This window comes from Sinohyriopsis cumingii, chromosome 12, assembly GCF_028554795.1.
Source record: "Sinohyriopsis cumingii isolate HCF-2022 chromosome 12, ASM2855479v2, whole genome shotgun sequence".
Classification (NCBI taxonomy): domain Eukaryota; kingdom Metazoa; phylum Mollusca; class Bivalvia; order Unionida; family Unionidae; genus Sinohyriopsis; species Sinohyriopsis cumingii.
Genome location: NC_142972.1, coordinates 93,356,562 through 93,374,718, shown reverse-complemented (window position 1 = coordinate 93,374,718; position 18,157 = coordinate 93,356,562). Strand labels below are relative to the sequence as shown.

Here is an 18,157-nt window from a genome sequence, read left to right as displayed (position 1 = left end):
CCATGTCCCTGTTGGCCTTTCCATGGAAAACGTCACCACAGCTGTTAAACACTAAATTAGTAGTGAATATCCAGTTATAATATAATTGTGATGTGAATCTATATTGGCTAAACCATGCAAGATATCTACCATTCTAACGAATATAGTTAAGATAAAGAGATATAAAGATACAGAAACAAACTTATCTAAACTATTAACAAGTCATTCGCTAGATCATCAATATGCGATATAAGCAGATCATAGATTTGTATATGTTATGTATATTTAATTTAATTGTTTGTTAGTTTCTCAACATTTTATTTCATTACATGCTGTTGTAATGCAACATTGTATGCTGGACTTGACCCTGTCCAAAACTGAGTTCATTTGTGCTTGACCTGATTAAATTTTTGTATTTCATTTTATGCAAACAACTATTACATAACTAAGTTATTCTCCATGTTTGTGGGCTTTATATCAGGATGTTTATGAATAGAAGGAGTAAATGTGTTGATTTGGTTCAGGGATATGGACCTTCCTAAGTGAACTTATATTGGTTACGGTTTGATATTTTAAACATCAAGATCATCGTATAGGGTTATTTTCCATTTGGTAATGGGTTTTTGGGGGTGGGGGTTGTTGAGAAAATGTTCATTGTGACCTGGTGTCAAGCAGAGACCTATATAATCCTTTGATTTTGAGGATTTGGTCATTCGTGCTTTAACGTATAGCAGTTTCAAGTTATATCATGCAGTGACCAGTTTGTACTGAATTTTATTTTCTTCAAATTATTGAATTCAAGTTCTTATTTTCTCTGGGATTACAAACGTGCTCTGGTACAATTCTTACACTGGAATTTATACTGAATGCAAACTTGGAATTATATTAATGTGATTCAACAAAAGACTGTGACACATCATCGCTCAATGAGCTAAAACAGACACGTAATCGACTTCAGTTTTGGATCTCTTCAGGACAGGTACTGAGTTTAATTCAGAACTGTATGTTATTAGGATTTGTGTGTGTAATTTATATATTATTATGCGGTATAATTCGAAATACCGTTAGTTATGTGTTCTCATTTTCACTTTGCATTCTATGAAAATAAATATTTTGTTAAATATTACAAAGCTTGTTGTATTTCACTATTTTATGTTCCTTATTTTAAGAGCATAGACTCGTAACATATAATTTTGATAATATATCCTAAACAATTCAAACTGTACAAACAGAGGAGTTATAACCATATAAATATGTTTCGTTTAAATTTAGCTGACATTAATTAGCACGCCAAAATATTCATATTTAGAAAGAATGTATTTGGCATTAGAAATAGCAGTAGTAGTAATAGTAGTAGTATAGTTGTCATTTTTGGTGTACATGTAATACTAATAATTCCTAACTATAATTGCAAATATCTGATAAACATAGAACTTATAATCAATGCAATTTTTCCTTTATTTCAATATTTGCTTATATTTAGTTACCTCAAATTTATTTTAGTAATATTAGCAACATATTTGCAATACTATTTCTATTTGAATTGATACTCCCGATTCATCTGGATTTTGTTATTTTCGTATGTATTACGATTATTACTTTGATTCTACAGTCATATCATGTGTTTATTGTTACTTCTGTAAAATAATAATAATAATAATAACAATAATAATAATAATAACATTAATAATAATGTCTAATTTGTTTGTTCTAATGAAAGTATCACAGCACGGACGTTTTCAATTCGCCTTAATTATAAAACTTATACAATATTGCAGACAGCCTTTATTCAGACTGCATTATTTCGGATAGTATGGTATGTCATAAAAGTGTTAAAACCTATATTTTAAAATTAATGATTTAGAGAATTTTGTCACTGTTTATGATATTTATTTTAATTTAACGGTTATACTAGTTGGTATTTTGCCGGTTATGTACAGTATAAATGTAATACCGTTTTCTAACTGCGCATTCGCATCACAGCCTTCCATCCTCCAATGTACTTTTGGTTGTCACGTCTACTAATATTAGCTTTTCTTTAACACTGCTCAGGAGAAGAATTGATTTAAAAAATTTCAAGATGGCGACCCAGGTGTCATGCTGTAGTTCTTTTCTCAACTAATTTCATTTCCAAGGTCTGCCAGTGAATGTCCCATGTCATAATTACTCTCAGTTCATAAAGAATAGCCGTAACATGAATTTTAAGGCTGATACAGTTGTTGTGATATCAGAGGTCTAAATTAGCACAAGTTTAATTTACGATCAACTAGACATCATAATATGACTTTCGTGAAAAGCTTGTGTTGATCTTGGCACCCATTCAGCAATAACATACTTTCAAGATGACGTAAATATTCAGATATATACAAAAGTGATTTTGGTATGTAATTAAATATCTGGTTTTAACAGCAAGTTAGTACTACACTTGTGTTATGATGAACATTAAAGCAAATTCCTAAATATGTTATTATGAAACATTGCAAAACGTTTTAGGATGTAAACCCTTATAAATAAACATAAACATGAAACAGTGCAAGATAATATTTTCAAGATGGCATCCGTACTTTCTATTTTGGATATCTGATTACTTTCTAAACAACATAAAAAGAATATGGAAAATTCCACTTTCATAAGCCCATCTATTCAGTAAAGATAAGAAGAGTTTCATTGTGGCAACTGCATACTATGTGCTGTGCGGAAGCACCATTTTCATTTACAACTATGCTTAGGAATGAATGTGTATATAAGATTCCTCTCTGTTCTCTCAGAGCACTGCTGATACAATGAACTTATGCCAAGAGGTTATGGATATATGAGACCTACTGGTCTACGACAAGTTTAGAAACCTTTCCGACTGAAAACCACTTTGCTAATGCTTACATTTTTCCGAGCATTTTTCTTCTTTAGTTTGGTGTCTTCTGTCAATACGACTCTACCATAAGAACCTCGTCCTACGTGCTTTTCTATCGTATAATCTCTTCCTTCTATGTACTCATCATTTTCTAGGCAAACCTTAAAAGACATAACTGTGAAATTAATATGTTTACAGCTTTAATTTATAAACAATCGAATTAATAATGGAAAATAATGTTATATAACACGGAGTGACTCTTTGAAGATTGGTTTGAAGGTGCTTATAGACTGCAAATGGTTACAGGTAAAATCTGCCCAACTATTTCAATCACCAAATTTCCAAACATTTTCCATTACATAAAAAAGATTAGTTAACTGGAAAAAAATATGCCTACTCTTATATCATGTTGAAATGTTTATTTCATAATGTTGTGCAACCCTTGACATTAATGTGACCCTTACAAAATAACGATATAACTAATACACCAATGTGGACTCTGTTGATATTATCAACACAAGACTGCTCAGGTGTATGTTCTGGACCCCACGCAAGGCAAGGATTAAGAAAATAAAACCTCATCCATCTCATCGCGTCCTGATGGAATAGCCGCGGCACGTGGTCTCCAACAAATGGACGTGGCTTAATGTGTATGATGCATGAAAGCGTACTGTTTTGAAACAGAGATAAGGGGGATAGGAGAGAGAGAGCGAGAGACAGAGCGAGAGTGAGAGATTGACAGAGAGAGAGATAGAGAGAGAGATAGATAGAGAGAGAGGGATATTTGCCAATTTATCTACATCGTCATCAGATGATGATAAACATTTCCTAGATATAGTGAAGACTATGTAATGGATATCACGTCAAATCACATTTTAGATACTATTAACATGGTTGCAATGCCTCGACAACTGTACTAATACTGCCGGACGTTTACATTTACAAAAGGCTGATTAACACTGTTTGCAAATGATTATGCTTTTACTTTATTCAAAGAAATCATAATAAACTTATGCACATTCTCGAAGATACCTTGTTGATCTATTCTTAGACAGTGCAAAGTTGTGCTACTGTTTAAGCATGAACAGTAATCATCAGAGGTGTGTACATTTAAATTCCCGGCGACAACCGCCTTATTTAAAACATACATACATATCACAAAATGAACAACATAAAATTGAATTTACACTTTGATGCAAACCACGTGTTTAGTCCTTGAACAGTAATGACCCAGCCACGACGCTGAACATAAATGTAGACAGCTTCTTAGTTTAATTCAGTTCTAACTGCATGTATTCTCCACTGGACTGGTCATTTAGTTTATGTTTGTTTCTAACGGATACATATTTTGTTTTTAATTTCTTCTTTCATCAAAAGATAAACCGGTTTCAAATAATATAACCCTTTAGAAAGATAAATAATAAAGCATTAATAAAGCATTAGCTTGAGCGGATGTTCTACGAATTGTGACCATTGTAAATACCGTTATAAAACTAGCATCACAAGACGATGTCAATTTCAGCATGGGAAAGCTGCGTTTCTAACACGAAGCCATCTTACTAGGCGGGCTGTAGTTTAAAGCTCAAATTAAGGTTCCGTTATTAACAGCGGAAGTTGGATAATTGATTCTAATTAATCTGGCCTCAGCGTATTGGTGAAATGAATAATGATGCGCAAGATTGTCAAATCTTAAATGTTCAACAAATTTAAGGCATTCTGTGTGGTATTATCCGCATGTGTCTTATTATTTCATTGTTCTTGTCATACAAATATAAAAACATGTATAATGATAGAAAAAAATATATCACATGAAAATGTCACGGCAATAACCTAATCGTAATACATATCCAAGACGCTTAATTATTTCAATACATTTTACTGTTGTATGAGCTAGAATATTTAATGATCAAAGGTGATGATGACAGCAAAAAGTGTACCACATCCTGATAAACTGGCATCTTTGTAAGTTAGATTCCACAAGGGTATCCTCCTAAAGGAAGTCAAGTAGCTAAACCTTCCTGATTTGACGACTGACACAGGAAATGGTGGATATTTGTTAATGTCATAATCTTGTGTTACGTGTTTAGGCTCGAATAAAGAGTAACACACAAAGAGTGAAAACAACAAGCTTTTTAAAATTTAATAAATAATGTATTTTCCTTGAAAATTCTGTAATAAAAAAGGAGAACTTACTGTTTCAAGAGTCAAATCCAAAATTAATTTACGAACAATCCACGAATTAAATAGCAAATGTCCTAGTAATATATGTTCTAATAAATCCAAATTGGAATCTTGATGTAAAATCCAAGATGGATGACGATGACGTATGCTATAGTGAGTAATATGTATATATATATTTCTTTGTAAGCAATGTCTTTACCTGTGTAAGCACTTTTCAGAATATTTCAGACACAATAAAATAATTAATCCTTTCTGAATCCAAATTATCCAAAATAATTCCAAAGAAGTAATTTAAAATAACTCTAAACAGCACAACATAACACTTTAACTGCCCAACTTATACTAAAAATTACTATTTTTACATTGGGTTATAAATGCTTTTTAAAACATCAACAAGGGTCATGTGATCATGTTTATATCACAGACATAGAATATGGCCTTGACTAGACCAATCATTTTTCCCAAAATAAATATAAAAAAAAATGTTTGCTTCTTAACCCACATAGTTTTATCATGATATTGATAACAATCAATCATTTTAAAACGAAGATACAGCTGTTTACAACAGTTGCTACAAACTTAGACACCAGGTCAGAATTTAGGTCAACACCTGTTGTTTATAAACTAACAGTCAAGGTCAAACCATTTCCTGAAAAAAGTATCATCTATAGTGAATAAATCTACATTATAATAGCCTATAGTAGAATAAAAAATGACAAATTATATATATATTAAATCAGATATACGTTACACCTTCCCCCATAAAAAGAAAAATTTATATGATAAAGCTTTATTTAACATAGATTAATAGAAGAGTTTTAACATAAGAAGTACTCTTATGAATTACAAAACAATAATATATTTCTATACACGAGAAAGTGCATCTGCTATTAAATTATCTTTCCCCTTGATGTGCCTAATGTCAAGTTTATATTCCCGTAACAACAAACTCTATCTAAGTAGTCTTTGATTTTTATTTTTCATCTTGCCGATGAAAGTAAGGGGTTTGTGGTCACTAAATGCAACAATCGAGGAACGAGGTGAACTAAGGTAAACCTAGAACTGTTGTAATGCCAATATTAAAGCCAAACATTCCTTCTCGATTGTTGAATAATTCCTTTTGTGCTCATTTAATTTCTTGAAAAAATAGCACACTGGATGATCAATACCACTTTCATCTTCTTGAATCAAACTGCTCCAACCCCAACATCACTTGCATCAACAAACAGTTGAAATGATTGGATGAAATTTAAAATTTTGAGCTGTAAAAACTGGCACACTTTTAAGTATGGCTTTCAACTTGTCAAAGGCTTCCTCACATTCTTCACTCCAAAGGAATTTGTTTTTCTTGCTCAATAAATTTGTCAGGGGTTCAGCAATGCTAAAAAAATTGGAACAAAATTTACGATAGTATCCAGACATACCCCAAAATCTCATCAGTTGCTTTTTATTAACACGCACGGGAAATTCAAAGATATCATTGACCTTAGCATCGATAGGTTTAACTTGTCCATGTCCCACGATGTGTCTCAGAAATATAACATTAGTATGGCAGGACTCACTTTTAGATAAATTAATTGTCAGACATGCGTCTGTGAGTCTGTCAAAGAATTTCTAAATCGTTGCTAAATGTTCTTTCCAGGTGTCGTTGTAGATGATGTCATCATCGATGTAATCACAATTGTCTAGACCAGAGGTGGTCATATTCATGAGGCGTTGAAATGTACTTGGCAAACCTTTCATCCCAAACGGAATTACTTTATAATGGTAAAGTCCATCTGGAGTCACGAATGCCTAAATTTCCTTTGCTCTTTCCGTTAGCGGAATCTGCAAAAATCCTTTCAGAAGGTACATTTGGTAACATACTTGGCATTCCCCATCTTATCAATACAGTCATCAATCTTTGGTAATGGGACCGAATCTGTTTTTGTCACTCTATTCCCCTTCCTATAATCAGTACACATAGGGAACGTTTTATTTGGTTCTGGAACAAGTATGCATGGTGAACTCCAGTCACTTTTACTGGGCTCTATAAAAATCATTCTCCAGCAAATATTGAATTCCCTTTCTCAAATATTCCTGTTTGAGAGGGTTCATCTGGTACGCGTGTTGTTTGACAGGTTTGAAATATACAATTTCACCGACATGGAAAATTTTGTTTGTTCTTGTAGAAACATCTGCAAATAAGTGTTCATATTCAAATAATAACTGTTTAAGTTCATTTCTATCATGTTCTTGCAAATGTGAAAGTTTCTGGTCCAGATCTTTCATAATTTCTGAATTCCGAAGATTTGTCACTCCATTGTCAGTAGAATCTGATGGTATTTATTCACTTAAATCTTCACTCAGTGGGACATGTACAACTCATAATGCATAACATTATTTGAATACCTTGACAGTATTTGAATCCTATTCGTAGTACCATACGTGAGATTATGTGAATCTCTCTCATAGTACATAATATTATTTAAACGTATCTGCAGTCCATGAAGTATCTTCGATCTGTATTTCATACTGAATTCATATTTTTTGTTTATTTTCAATGTGTTATTGTTTGTATTGAGTGATTGAGTCAATCGTATGTTGAGAGCGTGAGAGAATCATTGTATTTATACATCATATATTTTTTCTTTATTAATTAATTTCATATATTTCCATCTTTCACACATTGTGTTTGTATTATTCATTTGGTCCAAAACCAACTCGGTTTCTATTCTGCGACATTAATAGCATGTTTAACTTCAGTATACCCTTTTAGCATGTTAATGTGAGAGAGTTGTTTTGTTTACGCCTCCCAGGAGTATTTATGATGTAATTTAAATCATTTATTTCTTTTCAACTGTGTAGGGACCATAATACTTTGCCTGAAGAGGATTTTGTGGTATTGGCAAAAGAGCCAGGACTCTATCACCAGGTTGAAATCTCATTTCCTTCGAGATTTTGTCAAATTTTAACTTCATTTTTGATAGAGTAGAGTGCAGATCTGCTCTTGCGATATCACAAGCCTTTGACAACTTGTATTTCAAATAAAAAACATAATCAACAAAATTAATCTCAGAAACTTCATTAGAAAGAAGTTTTTCTTTCAATAACTTCAACGGTCAGCGCACAGTGTGTCCAAAAGCCAGATCAAAAGGATTGAAACCTAAAGATTCTTTAACCGATTCCCTAACAGCAAACAATAGTAAATTAATGCCTTCATCCTAATCTTTGCCCGCCTCAAAACAATATGATCGAATCATATTTTTTAAAGTCTGACAGAATCTTTCTAATGCACTTGGCTCTCAGGGTGATAGGCAAAATATTTAAATTGTTGAATGCCTAATTCATACGTAACTTGCTGGAAAATTCCAGACATGAAATTTGAGCCTTGATCAGACTGTACGGACTTGGGAAGGTCAAACTGAGTAAAAAACAAAGCTTTATCAAAGCTTTTACTATTGTTTTAGATTGTGTATTCCTTAAGGGAGTTGCTTCTGGAGACCTTGCTGATGCACACATAATGGTCAACATATATTGGTTACCTGACTTGGTCTTAGGAAAGGGACCAACACAATCTACCATAATTCTACTGAATGGTTCGTTAAAGGCATGAATAGGTTGTCGCTGAGCCTTGGGAATTTTCTGATTTGGTTTTCCTACCATTTGATAGGTATTACAGGATCTACAGTATCTGGAAACATCACTTTCCATTTTCAGCCAAGTGAAGTGAGATAAGATCTTGTGATAAGCTTTATTGATTATAAAAGACCAGCCAGTGGAGTTTCATGGACCAGACTAAGTATTTCCTGTCTGTAAGGTTTCGGAACTACAATTTAATAGTTCACTGACCATTCGTCATCAGCAGGTACCTCGGGAGGTCTCCATTTTCTCATACAAATTCCATTTTTTATGAAATAACAGACATGAACTTCACTAGCTTCAGTTTCACTAAAGGCCTTCTAAAACAAACAGGAGATCTCAGAATCATTTTGCTGTTCGACAACAAGTGATTGTCGTTTGTCACCCTGATTAGAATAAAGAGAATGAGTTGTTAAAAGAGGATCACTGTGACCAATACTTTCTAACTGATCCAAACAAGGAATAAAATTGACCTCATCAAAAGCCTGACCAATACATGTGTCAGCTAAACGAATATTGCCCTTATCAACATCATTCTCAATAGCTTTCTTTGCCATAGCTCTGGTAACTGCACAAGCTGTAAATACATCAGGAAATTCTTTTTCAATTGGATCGACTTTCTGATCCAAACAAGGCTTGTCAGTTACAAGTGGATTAACCACAACCTTGTCTCCAGCTATGTCGTTGCCTACTAATAAATCAATGACCTCAACGGGTAAAACAGAGACCATTCCGACTGTCACAGGTCCTGAAACTAAGTCTAATGACAAATTTGCACAATGGAGAGGAACATCAACAAAGCCGCACTCTACTCCCTGAATAAGAACACTCTCATTAAAAGAAGACTTCTCAAAAAAAGGCAGAGTACCCGACAATAAAAGACTTTGAGAAGCTCCTGTATCCCGTAAAAGTGTAATAGAGATATTACTGGCCGAATCACCCAAGAGAGATAAAGAACCCTTCGATATGAATGGTTCATAGTTCTCCATAGTCAAATCAGACTGGGGTTTGTTAGAGCCAGCAAATGTATTGCTTTCAATACATGACCATGACCGAGACTTCATAGAAATAAGAGCATTTGGAATAGGTCTGTCTTGATTATGATGCCTAATTTTCAATTTGTTGCAATCAGAAATAATGTGTCCTTTTTATTGCAATAGGTACACGTAGGAAGAGGCAAGGATCTTGAATCAAGCTTCTCCGAAGTTTGATTTTTATTGGTTGTGCAAGTTTGAGTTTTAGAAGGACTTGTATTAGGCTGAAATACTTTTCTGTCAAAAGACTGTTGAGTAAAAGTCTTATTTACAAAAAGGAACTTTATGAGTTAAAGAATACTCATCAGCAGCACGAGCAGCATTTTCCAAGGTTTCAATCTGGTGTTCATCAAAATAAGACTTAATGTCACTGTGGACTCAGTTTTTGAAATCTTCAAGTAATAAAAGTTGTTTGAGACTTTCATAATCTCGCTCAACTTTCTTGGCTAAGCACCATCTATCAAATAATTGCTCTTTTTCTCTAGCAAATTCGACATGAGTTTGTCCAGCTCTTTTTTCTATAGTTTCTTAATTTTTGCCGATAAACTTTAGGGACTAGCTCATAACCCCTTAGGATGCATTCTTTAACCAAATCATAGTCACCACTTTGGTGAACTGACAGCGAATTATAAATATCCATAGCCTTACCAGTGAGTACACATTGTAATAGCTGAGTCCAATGCTCCCTTGGCCATTTCAAATTTTCAGCAACTTTTTCAAAACGAATAAAATAATCGTCTTCTTCTCTTTCTCCGAAAGGGGGCACTAACCTAATATACTTTGCAAGATCAAAATTCAAATTTGAATTTGAAGTATGAATGTGTTTTTCACTTGCCAGTTCCAGTTCTTTCATTTTACATTTATATTCCCTCTCTTTCTCTCTTTCTACCATTTGTATTTGTTCTTTTTGTAACTGCATTTGTCTTTCTTTCTCTTTTTCGAGTGCTTGCAAATGCATTTGTTTTTCTTATATTTGTCTTTCTTTCTCGTTTTCTTCTGCTTGCAAATGCATTTGTTTTCCTTTCATTTGTCTTTCTTTTTCTTTTTATACTGCTTGTAATTTCATTTGTTCTTTTTCTTTCTCCAACTGTAACTGCGTTTGCATTGGTTTTTCTCTTTCTTGTTTCTGAAGTTCCACCTTCCTCAACTCCACTCCATCTTGTATTTTAATTTTAATCCTTTCATTTTTGTGTATGAGACTGATACAGACGTACTGACTGAAACCAAAGCACTTTTATCCAAAACAATCTTTTTCACTAAATTTTGAACCAAAATATTTCTTATTCCTGTTTCGTTAAGGAAGCCTTTACTTCAGAAAGGTCATATTTCCTGTCAAGTAGAATCAAATCATCTTTTTTGAAAGTTCTACTTGTTTTTGGGTAGGATTTGACAGAAAGATTTCCACTTTTGATGCCATTGTATAAAAAGCTTTTCAATCTAACTAAAGATTTCAAACACAAGGGAAACTAAAATTTAAAAAAACAAACTTTTCTAAAATATTTTAGACAAAATTCAAATATCCAAGGACGAGCGCCCAGATTTCTATGCTACGTATTTAGGCTCGAATAAACAGTAACACAAAAAGAATGAAAACAACAATCTTTTTAAAATTTAATAAATTTATTTTCCTTGAAAATTCTGTAAAACAATGACAAAAGGGAAGACTTACGGTTTGAAGAGTCAAATCCAAAATTAATTTACCAATAATCCACGAATTAAATAGCAAATGTCCTAGTAATAAATGTTCTAATAATTCCAAATTCAAATCTTGATATAAAATCCAAGATGAATGACGATGACGTATGCTGTAGTGAGTAATATATCTATATATATTTCTTTGTAAGCAATGTCTTTACCTGTGTGAGTACTTTTCAGAATAGTTCAGACACAATAACATAATCAATTATTTTTGAATCCAAGTTATCAAAAATAATTCCAAACAAGTAATTTAAAATAACTCTAAACAGCACAACATAGCACTTTAACTGCCCAACTTATACCAAAATTTGCTATTTTTACATTGAGTTATATGGGTTTTTTAAAACATCAACAAGAGTCATGTGATCTTGATTATATTACATACACAGAATATGGCCTTGACTAGACCAATCATTTTATTCCCACAATAAATTAAAAAAATGTTTACTTCTTAACCCACGTAGTTTCATCACGATATTGATAACAACCAATCATTTTAAAACAAAGATACAGCTGTTCACAACAGTTGCTACAAACTTAGACACAGGTCAGAATGTAGGTCAACACCTGTTGTTTATAAACTAACAGTCAAGGTCAAACCATTTCCTGAAAAAGTACCATCTATAGTGAATACAATTACATTGTAATAGCCTATAGTAGAATAAAAACTGACAAATAATATATATATATATATATATATATATATATATATATATATATATATATATATATATATATATATTAAATCAAATATACGTAACACTAGTGATACCTTGGAACAGACACTGAGTGAGAAGTACTGTACGAAACTGGTCACCTGCAAAGAGCGCAATCTAAGGTTGCCTAGACAACGGGTCTCTCCAATCAGACTGAGCTTTCAGGGAGCTGAGTAAACTTCATGGCATAAATCATCTGATTTATCATTACCTAACAGACTATCCATCTTAATCTGCAGAGGAAGAGATAAGGTGGTGTATAATTTAATCTATAACAGAATGTACGATATATTATTGCAGTATATCATCCAGGTACACAGCCATCTCGATGGAAGCAGACAACCGAATTGTGGAAATGGTGCAGACTAATATATTGGGTAATATACCTTTTACAATCATTTAGTATTTAATTCAGAATAATGTCAGTTCATCCTAAAGTTTCAGTTTTTAAGATACAAATTAAATTACTTGTTAAGTTTAACAAACTTTGCTGGCTTTGTTACTTAGTGTCACTTAGTTTAAAATCACAGAGTCCTACGACAGTCAAGGCTCCATTTGTAACATATCTACCTTGGTAGAATAGTATGTGGTCTCCATCATGAAGTGGGGAAATGAAAGGAGTGTTTAATAAAAAAAAAAGAATTTGAAAACAGAGGTTGATGAACGGCTGGAGGAAAAAGAGTCTGGCGCCCACAGAATGGGCACTGACTGGGGTGGAGAAGCATATAATCATTGTCATTTTGCCAAGAGGCTTTAAGTAGGAGAATTGGAAGTATTTTGTTAACATTCAAGATTCCCTTCATCATAAGGACCAACTAAACATCATTAGAAATATTATTACTCAAAGCCCTTTGTTGCTAAATACCAATATCAAGATCTTTAAGACAACCAACGCGATGGCCATATTTTACCATCTGACAAGCAACAAAAAAGTGTTAGATATCTTCAGCTAAAACCCCATATTTATGTTTCTGGGTGGTACCTCATCATAAAGGTTCTTTCAACATCAAATGACACCGTGTCACTGGTGGGAAGTCAACACTCCACTAAACTGTTGTATGATATCAGTGGACAATAGCAGTGATTCTCGAGATTCACACTTTCAGAGAATTTGAACAAAAGGTTTCATTTATATCAATACTATTGATGACAACACTTGATCAGATCAATATTTCTAGTTACCTACAAATGACTTGCAGAAAAATAATCTCATATTGAGCATGACGATTTGGAAGCTGGAATCGAGCAACAATCTTACCCTTTCTCTGTCGAACACAACATATTTGTTTAATTTTTTCTTCTCTTTTGCAGCCCTAAGATCAACATCCTCGTGCAAAGTCCTGAAAAACGCGATTATAACAGTCACATTATGTTGCAGATGGTTCACAGATGTGCATATTAGAGAGGTTTTCTCCATGTTATTACAGGAAAAAAACTCATTGACCAAACTACAATTACGATCAATTAAAGGTAGTTGCAATCTGATTGTATTTATAAAACCTAATACAAATACATTATGAAAATTACAGCAGCTTTATTCATTAAAGACATGTTTGACTTTGTTGACAAGGGTTATGTTATAATGATTAATGATAAAATCTGGAGTTGTCGCAATATGTTTGCTTTAAAAATCATATATTGGAAACATCTGATTAACATTTAATGTCAGGAACACCTCATTTTATATAGTTGACTGCATGTAACAAACATATGGTTAAAGTTCAACTACTTTGTAAAAACACTAATAGTCTATGTTTCTCCTCTACAGCCACTATAAAATATTGTTTATTAATTTATGCCCTTTTTCTGTGATACTCAAACAGATTTTCTAGCAAATAAATTTCAATGATTGTGATGAAATTTAGTGTAATTTACCTTTTACTATATACAATATGTATATACATCTATATATATATCGTGTATATATGTATATATATATATATATATATATATATATATATATATATACATACACTTCGTTGTCATATAAACAATATAAAAAGAGATGTTTCGGGCCATGAATGTTAATAAAAAGTTCCAAATAAATAAATATATATATATATATATATATATATATATATATACATATAAGTTTGTTCCTAGTTATGTTAAATTTTGGACGATTATAACACTTAATTACCATTCCTATCCATACCTTGAAATCTTGTTGATATCATTCAGAGGAGGCCCTAGAAAAATAAAATCAAACAATTGGTCATAGATTCGAATCCTTATATTTAGCGAAACCATTTGGACACAAAAGTGTTCTATGTTAAAATTTGCATGATTTCCAACTTATACTCATACACTACAGATCAAAAAGGTTTTATTATTGTTTAAATGTTTGTATGAGATCGTAAATAAAAAAAAACTATTATCACGTTTTACAAATGATTGTTATCAAGTGTTTCATGTGATCGTAAAATGTTTTGCTAGGCATTCTCTAGAGTTTGCAAAAGATTTATCAAGTTTTGGAAACGATTGTGTCACATTTTGCGAAGGATCGGTTAATGTTTTGCTAAATGATTGGATCAGGTATTGCAATTTTTAATATATACTCAGAACAATGTTATGTTAACAATTTTTTGTTTTCTCCTCGGGGCCTCTTATCATCATGTTCCACCTATGATATTCTTTCAGCCGACGGTATCTTTAAAATACATTTATATATTCTGCGTCAGTATCACTATGTTTTTACATTTCCAATTATTTTAATGTTATTCTCTTAAATAAACAATGTGTCAATAACTGAAATTTCTAACTCTTCAATGACACCTTTACTTCTTATCGTTTTTGGGGTGTATAATTAAGACAATGCCGAATAATTACCAACTCACTTCGCCATTATATTTTGTACCATACCTGGTGATACCAGTGACCAGTGCAACTACTTTCATGTTGATATTGATTTTTCAAAGTCAGCCATGTGATCAATCTGTGAATGATAAAGTCTGCTAAAGTACATATTCAGTATATTTCCACTTCCAGCTCAGCATGTGCATGCCAGATTTTAGGTTCCAAATTATTAAAGTCCACAGTGCTCATTATACATGGAGGCTTCATAAACCACTGCCTAGCTAGCTTCACGTGGACCTTGATAAGCAAAGGCAGCTTCAGAACGTGAGGACGATGCTTCAGAAACAGAGATGTCCCCGTAAAGGAACAGAAAATCCCAAGACATCAAAGTAATGGAATGGCTCAATATTAAAAGTACGATTTTATACCTTTGGATGAAAATCACCGGATCCAAGTCTTCCATTGGGTACGGATGGGTTGATACATTAGAAACCAAGAAACGTTCACACTTTCTTACATTTGGTTGTTTAGTTGTAGCTGCATAGTGCTAGCAATAGTAGACGTTTTATGCTGAGTTCATGCCTTAGTTGTTGTCTTTTTCATTCTATGAAACAATCATAGGACGAGCAAAATTTCATGAATGAAAACTGCATCTCATCCAAGGATTTCTCTTTTATTTGAATGATTATAGGCAAGAAAAATTTTGCATCAACATGACAGATTTTCAAATTAGCCTTACTTAAATGAATGGGTGATGCCCAATGAATTTCTGTTTATCTGTATAAAAGTACATATTTTCTATTTTCAAAAACTACTAACATACATAAATTTGCTTTATGGAAGTAATTTTTTGTATTAGTTATACAGTCATTATTATTTAAACGATGTCAATATTTAATTGCAAGTTTTTAGGTGCAAGCCCTTCACAAATCGTCTTTTCATCTTCAGTTTGTACTCTTGACGTTTGACCCACTGAAACATTTAATAGTACTCCACAACTACATGGTTGGCATTTCGACATATTCTGTGAAAACAACTTTTCTTCCTCCATTTCATAGTGAACTTGATCAATGAGCTGTTTGACCCTGAAACGGATTTGTTCCCGCCCTAAATGCAAGTCATCCAGAACGTTTGTTAAGTGGAAATAATGAACAGTGTTAGTTATTGTGCTGAGATCAGATTGGTAAAATAATGGGAGAAAGTACGTCATAACAAAATACAATCTGCTTTATGACATGAATATGTAGTTGATTAATACATGTAACGCAGTTTGATTTATATATATTTGTTTATGCTGTACTGCTGTGAATAGTAAAAAGTATATTGCAATATGTATGTCAAATGGATCAATGATTTCACAGTTATCTTCGAAAACATTCCATATAAATTGCAAGAAATACCGCACTGTTCAGATCTGTCACTGTACAAATTCTTTGTCTAAAGGCACTATCAAGTGAAAATGGATGTGATGTTCAGAACTCATTTTAATTATTTTAGTTATCAACAAGAAAACAACGAAAACCATACACCCACCCCGTGTTTCTTTATTCTTTGTGAAATGTTTCTGCATTTGAAACGTGTTTCTTCTCTTAGTGTGACCATTATTTATTTGACCCCAAAATCCATAGGCGTTTCATCCTATGTGCAAGTAAGCCGCAAAGTATGGACCAAGTCTATGAAGTTTTGCGGAAACATTTTTTCTTGTTTCAGTCAATTAACTTGAACTTTTCCCTTTTGAACTACAATCAATAGCTTTCTTCCATACACCATGTACAAACCGTCTCCTTAGTGTGGCATGAGTATACAAACTAGAACAAATGTTATTGTGCCGAAACCATATTTCTTATGTTATAGCTGCCTTAAACGGTCGCCGTTTCACTTTAAATTCAAAAGTAATCTTCCTTGCCATCAGTTATAGTATTCTACAAACATTAGTATCTTTGTATAATGGAGAAACTGCTGTTTGTCTTTAGTCACAACGACTTTCATCTCTCCAAACCATATTGATATAATTGTACCTCAACCCCAAGTGGAAATCAGCAAAACTGTAGTAGGCAACTAATAGTCTTATGCGTAAACCATTCGTTTCATTTTTCATTACAGTGGCCTTAATATTTACTTTGAAATCGTTAGGATCTTCCTTATCCCAAGTAGAATCGGTCCAGAAAGAATACTGAATGTAGATGGTGAATAACTCAAATCATTTAGTGGAAACCAATTTATTTCGAAACAACAAAAACAAACTGTGCTACCAAATAGTTCTATCTTCGACTTTCATAGGAATACCCAAGATAGTTTCTAAAAGGCACAGACAAACAATTAAATTCCAATTAACTGTTAATGTTTGTCCGTATGATATGATCAGTATTACATTCCATGAACTATTTACCTAAGAGGTAATATTTTAATGATGAAAATCATATAATGTTGCTGGCCTAGTTTTTGAGTAAATTCCCTTGAAGGAGCCGCCTATAAATTCCAGGTAGGTGATATATACAATATCAATCCCGTAGCATCTTGCATCAACATCAATAACATGAAATTAGCTTTAGATTCAAACCTAATATATTTTGAAAGTTACATTACAATCATTGATCCCTGAAAATATGAGATTTGAAATACAAATGCATATTGATGCTGTCTATCATACAAAATATTAGATGCATTTGACCTAAAATCAAGTCTTACTTTCATAACAATTATTTATAATTAAACATTATTTTCCATCAAACCTCATATGTGAGCATATTTGTCTCATATTTACAATTCTTGATATATTAAGAGTGTATTTCAATTGGTTTTCCTACTGTAATAGCGGTAAAAGTATACACAGAAATTAGTTTGGTCCTCGTATGGATATTTAGTATATATTTAAATGTAAATATATGCTGATGCACATTACAACATGACATTCAAAACGGAAAGCAAATGATATCATACAGGTCACGTAAACTATTCCTATTGTTCTTTGTTTCTCCAAACATTGTTCAATCACATTTAATGTGCTTACATAAAATCAGTATAATTTACCTTTCTTATTTGCCTGGAAAACGTACATATCAAAGGTGTGTGCGAGAGTGCCATATAAATGGTAAGCAAATATTGCATCATCTTATATTTTAATTTTTGCCAGTTATAGTAACCAAGTAGCTCCTTTAAGTGGTCAGCGGTCAGGTGTTTCCTAATCAATGTTTTCTCCCTGCCAAAGTCTGAGATTGAGTCGTACTTACAGTGGCTGTTCGGTCTATGCAGTGTAAATTTTCACTTCATGATGAATGCTT

General features: G+C 32.7%; 1 protein-coding gene across 1 annotated transcript in view; it reads right to left on the bottom strand.

Annotated features, from left to right (window-relative positions):
* LOC149786997 (uncharacterized) overlaps nt 1-18,157 on the bottom strand; it is a 61,445-nt gene that overhangs the window by 23,440 nt on the left and 19,848 nt on the right. The window contains exons 4-6 of the mRNA XM_089976014.1: nt 14,236-14,269; nt 13,339-13,420; nt 2,860-2,991 (exon numbers count right to left, since the gene is read on the bottom strand). Coding sequence (XP_089832140.1) covers nt 2,860-2,991; nt 13,339-13,420; nt 14,236-14,269 — 248 coding nt within the window. The remainder of the gene's footprint in view (nt 1-2,859; nt 2,992-13,338; nt 13,421-14,235; nt 14,270-18,157) is intronic.